General features: G+C 53.2%; 1 protein-coding gene across 1 annotated transcript; it reads right to left on the reverse strand.

The window, feature by feature from the left end:
- Nucleotides 1–4,602: 4,602 nt before the first annotated feature.
- On the reverse strand, nt 4,603–5,514 carry HRK (harakiri, BCL2 interacting protein). The gene has a single exon (XM_051972872.1). The coding sequence runs from the start codon at nt 5,292–5,294 to the stop codon at nt 5,001–5,003; it is 294 nt and encodes a 97-aa protein (XP_051828832.1). The 5' UTR covers nt 5,295–5,514; the 3' UTR covers nt 4,603–5,000.
- Nucleotides 5,515–5,986: the final 472 nt, after the last annotated feature.

The following is a 5,986-nucleotide window of genomic DNA, read 5'->3' on the forward strand; positions in this document are numbered from 1 at the left end:
AATTGCCAGAGCAGGATTTAAACCCAGATGCTCTGACTTCAGTGGAGGTAGCAGTACCACTGTATCATGCGGTCTTCTTGGATGTTAATCACTGGAGATATGGAAAAGTCAGCTCCCCTCACTCTGGGAGGTAGTTTGGGGACCAAGGAGGCAGGATGAGATTACTCACTCACTTTTCATTTATTTATTTATTTATTTTGCAAGGCGATTGCGATGACATGACTTGTCCAGGGTCACACAGCTAGTTCCTGTTAATCTGAGCTTGGTTTTGAACTCAGATCCTCCTGGCTCCAGGGATGGTACTCTATCTGTCCCCTCATCACTCACTCTTTATTTATTTATTTACTTATTTAGCAAGGTAATTGGGATGACATGATTTATCTGACCCTGGATTTTAACTCAGGTCCTCCTGGCTCCAGAGATGGTACTCTATCTGCCCTGTAGTCACTCACTTTTTATTTATTTAATTTTTGCAAGATAATTGGGATGACATGATTTATCTAGGGTCACCCAGCTAGTTCCTGTTAATCTGAGTCTGGATTTGAACTCAGGTCCTCCTGGCTCCAGAGGTGCTACTCTATATCTGCCCCCTAGTCACTTCTGAAAAAACGGTCCAATTGATTATTGCTGGCATTTAAACTGATTTTACAATTTGCAATGATCTTTATCAATTTTATCTTCTTTGATACTCATGAGGTTCCCAGCAACGTTGTTAAGCAGACACTAAAAGCTGTGCTATCCACTCCAATTTGGGGAGAAGGTGATAGTACTGATAGAGGGAAATTCTGTAGAGATAACACCATCTCCCAGTGCCGATCAGTCCCTGCTTGGTCATTTACAGTGTCTAACAATTGCCTGGGAGGAGTGAGAGATTAAATGGCTTATCCAAGATCATATAGTGATGGTGCATCAAGAAAACTATTATTACTGTTAATAGTGGCAGTGACAGTAGTAGTAGTAAAAACAGACATCATTGCCCAGTAGTTAACGAGTTGACCTCAGAGTTAAGAAAACCTGAGTTCAAGTCCCAATTCTGACTCATTTTGGCCGTGTGACCCCAGGAGACCTCTCAGTCCAGGAGGTGTTGACCTTCTTTGGCTAAGGGAGTTCCATCATTGAGGAGATTATAGTGTCAGGGAAATCACAGGCCCAGTTCCTACCCTATGCCCATTCTTTTTACCACCGGGAAAGATCTGGTCAGCCTCCGCCCCACAGCCCTGGAATGGGCTCTCAAATCCTGATCCATCCAATCAATACCTATGCCTTCGACTCGGGGGATGAGGTTTCCTCTCCATACTTGAATAACCTGTGATTTCATACTCTTTTGACCAATTCCCATCGCTGCCGCTTTGTATTTTGGGAGATGAATTGATCTTTTCCCCTAACTAATGCTAGTTTAGACTAGGGCAGACGCACAGCTCACCACGAGGTCCTTACTCTAACCCCTGCCAGTGTTTATGTGATGAGAACAGATTTTTTTTTCCTGGAACAGAAGCCAGGTTCATCTTCAGGCCAGGATGAGAAATGAGAAGGGTACTTCACTGGAGTCCAAAATAAAATTAAAGAAGTTGTTGTTGTTGTTTTAAGAAGGATGTTGAAAGGATAGCAACTTCCTAAATTCGGTTCCAAGAAAATCATAGCAACTAGGTGGATTAGGGTGCTGGGAAGACTGGAATTCAAATAGTGCCTCTGGATTACTAGATATGTGATCCTGGGTGAGTCACTTAACCTGCCTTAGTTTTTTCTTCTATAAATGGGTGTGTATGTGTGTGTGATTAATGATAGCACCAACCTCATAGGGTTGTTGTGAGGATCAAATGGGATAATTATGTAAGGTGCTTTGCAAACCTTAAAGCACTATCTAAATGCTATTATTAACATCAAGATCATTTTAGATGAGGGCTCAAAGGGTACAGATGGGAAAACTGAGGCTTAGTGACTAGTCCCTGATTGTTTGATTAATGATAAAGACGGGAAATCTGGCACCAAATGTAATTCTCTGCAGCAGCCTGCCTCCCCTCTGGGGTGCAGAGGCTGCCTGGAGTAACGCTGGTCACCTGGGTCTCAGACTGATCTCCACAGCGCTGCCAGCGAGCTGGGCTCCTCCCGAGAGCCGGGCACTTGCTCTCATGCCCAGTCAGGACCTCAGAGCACTGGTTCCAGGGCAGGGCGCCTGCCCGGGGCTGGGAATGGGTAACCCCGGCAATTCCCAGGCCAGCCCCGGGAGACCTCTCCCCGGCTTAGCCCCAACCAGCCCCAGCCGAGCGCATCTTCCCTCCCTCCCGCCGAGCACCTCGGGCACCAGCCCCTTCCCAAGCGTCCTCCCAGGCGACGGGCAGCCTGCCACCCCGGGGCCAAGAGCATCTCCAGCCCCACCTCCGCCCTGAGCTGGCCGCGCCGCCCGCCCGCCTCCGGCGTCTCTGGGACGCCAGCACCCCCATCACCCTTCAGGCTCCGGCCCGGTCAGGCAGCTCCCCGAAGCGCGCGGGGATGCGGAACTTGAGAAGGGGCCCCCTCTGCGCTCACAGTCCCGCGCCCCGAACCCCAAGCCCAGGGAGCGGGAAAAGCTGTCCCCTGACAGCGCTCAGCGCCTGTTTCTCTACCCCCATCTATCTGCTGTTTTCTTTCACTCATGGTTTTTTTCTCCTGGTTTTTCTTAGAGTAATCATTTTTCTTACCTTCTTCGTGGTACCGAAGAGGGTTCAAAGCCCGTCTCTCAAGCTCTACTACTATTACTTCAATAATGAATGAAGTGAAACTTGCTCGGTTTCCTCATCTATAAAATGCGGGGCTTGGACTAAATGGAGATTTCCTCAAAGACCTTTCCAGCTCTAGAACTTGGGACAGGATGGATCCTCCCGGTTTAGTTCTCCTCTTCTCAGTTTAACTTTGTTAAATGAGGGGATCGAACTCCAAGCTCTCCGATCTACCACACCCTACACCCCCAGAGCCAATAGCTCTAAGTGTCCTCTCGCCTCTGAAAGTCTTTGATCTGAGAGCCTTGCCGGCTCTGAGAAGCTAATGTTCTAAAGTCTTTCTCTGATATTCTCTATTCTAAGAATCCTCCCAGCTAATGTTCTAAGGTCTCTCTCTGACATTCTCAGTTCTAAAAGCCTTCCCAGATCTGACAAGCTAATGTTCTAAGATCTCTCTCTGAATTCTCAGTTCTAAAAGCCTTCACGGCTCTGACAAGCTAATGTTCTAAGGTCTTTCTCTGATATTCTCTGTTCTAAGAATCCTCCCAGCTCTGACAAGCTAATGTTCTAAAGTCTCTTTCTCTGACATTCTCAGTTCTAAGAGCCTTCCCCGCTCCGACAAGCTAATGTTCTAAGGTCTCCGGCATTCTCGGTTCTGAGTCCTCCAAATCTAATTTGTTACTGTGTTCCTAAAGTCTTTCTCTGGCTTTCTCGGTTCTAAGAGCTCTCCCAGGTCTAACCTTCTATGTTCTAAGGTCTCTATCAGCTCTAACATTCTATGCTCAACATCCTTTGGATCCGATCTAAGGGACTCTTCAACTAGAACTACGATTCCTTCTTCCTCTTTCTCTTCTTTCTCTAGCTTTCCTTCTTTCTCATTTTTCTTATCATTCTTTCTATCCATTTTTTTTCCTCTCCAGAAAGTTGTTCCCTGTTCCACGAAGAAAACAGACTAAACCCGGGGCTAGAAAGGGAGGGGAACTTCCCTGCGCCTCAGAGGGAAAGAGGAGTTAAAGTGGCCGATCTTGCTCCCGCTTTGGGCAGGAGTGAGACCCGAGGCTTTTCCCTCTGCCACAGGTTAGTCTAGCGGAGTAACTTTCCCAGAGGTAGCAGACATGGAGAAACTCACAGGCTCTCTTTTGCGAGGATTCGTCTTCCTCATACCCTCAAAAGCACCCGTCACCCCCTCTCCCCACCTCGTAAACATCACACAACTTCGACCCCCCAGGAATGAGGCGATGTGAGTCGGCCTCCTCCCTCCTCCCCCGCTCCCTGCCCAATCCAGAGAGTAGGGACTTGGTACTCCGCTCCAGACTGCGAGCCCCAATACCTGAAGGAGCCATTCTGGGGATGCGCCACGTACTCCCCGGCCGGGACCTCGGGCATTCGTGCAGGCGTTCGGGCTTCCTCAATAGCGCCTTTTCCACGGATTACCACCAGTGAGCCTCCCAGCCCGGCTGGACTCAGCCTTCTTCTCTTCCAGGTCCCCATTGCCAATTTCCCTCAAGGGCACCTCCACAACCCCCCCCCCACTTCCCTCCTACAGCTGCTGCACCTCCTAGCTCTTCCCGGTTTTTCAGCCTCCAGTGGGACAGACCTGCCGAGCCCCCAGCCCCCAGCAGGTTTCAGTGCTTCTTAGGAGACAGACCGTCCCGGACCGTCCCTCTTCTCCCGCCCCTCAAAGGGGACTGACTGACTACACGTAAGCCCAAACCTCCAGGGCCCTTCCCAGGCAGGCTGGCGACCCGGACCAAGTTCCTGGAGGGCAGTCCTTTGGAGGTCCCATGTGGGACACGAGATATGAGATAGAAGGAGGAGGCGAAAGTTGGCTAAGTCCAAAGAATGGCGTAAGCTAGGAGAGGTAGAAGGAGGCAGGGAGAAAATGAGAGAGAGAGAGATCAGAGGGACTGGCAGAAACTCCAAGAAACCACAGGAAGGTTCGGAAGAAAGATAAAGAAGGACAGAGCAGAAAGGAGGGGAGAGACACTGACACGCAGAAGCCAGAAAGAAGGGGAGAAAAGGGAAAAGGGAGTAGATGAGAAACAAACGTACCGACTAGGAGAATGGAAGAGTAAAGGGGGTAACAGGGAGAGGGAGGGAGAAGCGGGGAGTGGAGCGGAGACACTGAGGGACAAACTTGGTCCTGTCCAGGGCTTGCCCAGCGCAGCTCGCGTGGGCAGGACCGGCCTCTGAGTCCCGGCCAGCCCCGGCTAGCAGGTCCCCGGCCCGGCCCCAGGACAGTACCTGTTGCTTGGGCTCCGGCTCAGTCTCCGCTTCGGCCCCCGCCAAGAAGCCCCCGCGCTCCTACAAGTTCCTCCTCCGGAGCAGCCAGGCCGCCAGCGCCGCCACCTGAGCGGCCGCGCACAGCCAAGCCCAGTAGGCGGGGAGCCCGCCGCCGCTGCCCGCCGCCTCGGCTGAGGCCCGCCGGCTCCGCGCCCGGCGCCGCCACATGGTCCGCTCCTGCAGCTCGTCCCCGAGCGCCTTGAGGCGGGCGCCCGTGAGCTGCGCCGCCGCCGCCGCGCGCTGCTCGAGGCGGTCCGAGCTGCAGGCGCACACCGCCGGGGGGCCGCGACCGCGGTGCAGAGGGCACGGGCACATGACGGACGCCTCCCGCGCGCCTCCTCCTCCTCCTCTTCGGGCTCGACTCGCTAGCTCCGCTTCTCCCGCCTGGCTCCGGCTCGGCACCCGGTGCCCTTCTCCGCCCGCGGGCACCTTCTTCTCTTAGCACCGCTGCGCGTCCAGCCGCGTGCGCTCCGGCTGCGCCTTGATGCGCTCCGGCCCCGGCTCCGCACACCAAGTTTCTGTGTTTGTGTACGTGTGTGAGTGTGTGTGGTGTGGCAGGCGGGCGCTGGTGGGGCGGACGACGGCGCTATTATTAATTAAAGTGTCACATGGTAAGGGGGGGGAGGGCTGGGAGGGGGGTTACATCATCCGGCCCCGGGGGGGCTGGAGGCAGAAGAAACCGAGAGGTAACTTTTAACCCTTCCTGTGCCGGGAGCTAGATCGGGCTGGAGCTGGGCAGGGGGCGACGGACTCCTCCCAGCCGGAGCCGTCCGCCCGGCCACGATCGGACAGCCTGGTGCGTTGCCGGGGACACCTGCAGAGACCAAGAACGGAGCTCGGGGTGTGATTTCCTCCTCTGTTTTGCTTTGGATCTCTCTCGCTTTCCGCCCTGGCAAGAGGCCGTGTCGCTAGTGGAAACCAAATTCTTCTTATTATTCAAGAGTGTGTTTATTTGGGGAGGGGGAGGGGGAGAAGGCGGGTGTTGGAGAAGAACCTCATTCTGGGTC

Source organism: Antechinus flavipes, chromosome 1 (assembly GCF_016432865.1).
Source record: "Antechinus flavipes isolate AdamAnt ecotype Samford, QLD, Australia chromosome 1, AdamAnt_v2, whole genome shotgun sequence".
NCBI lineage: Eukaryota > Metazoa > Chordata > Mammalia > Dasyuromorphia > Dasyuridae > Antechinus > Antechinus flavipes.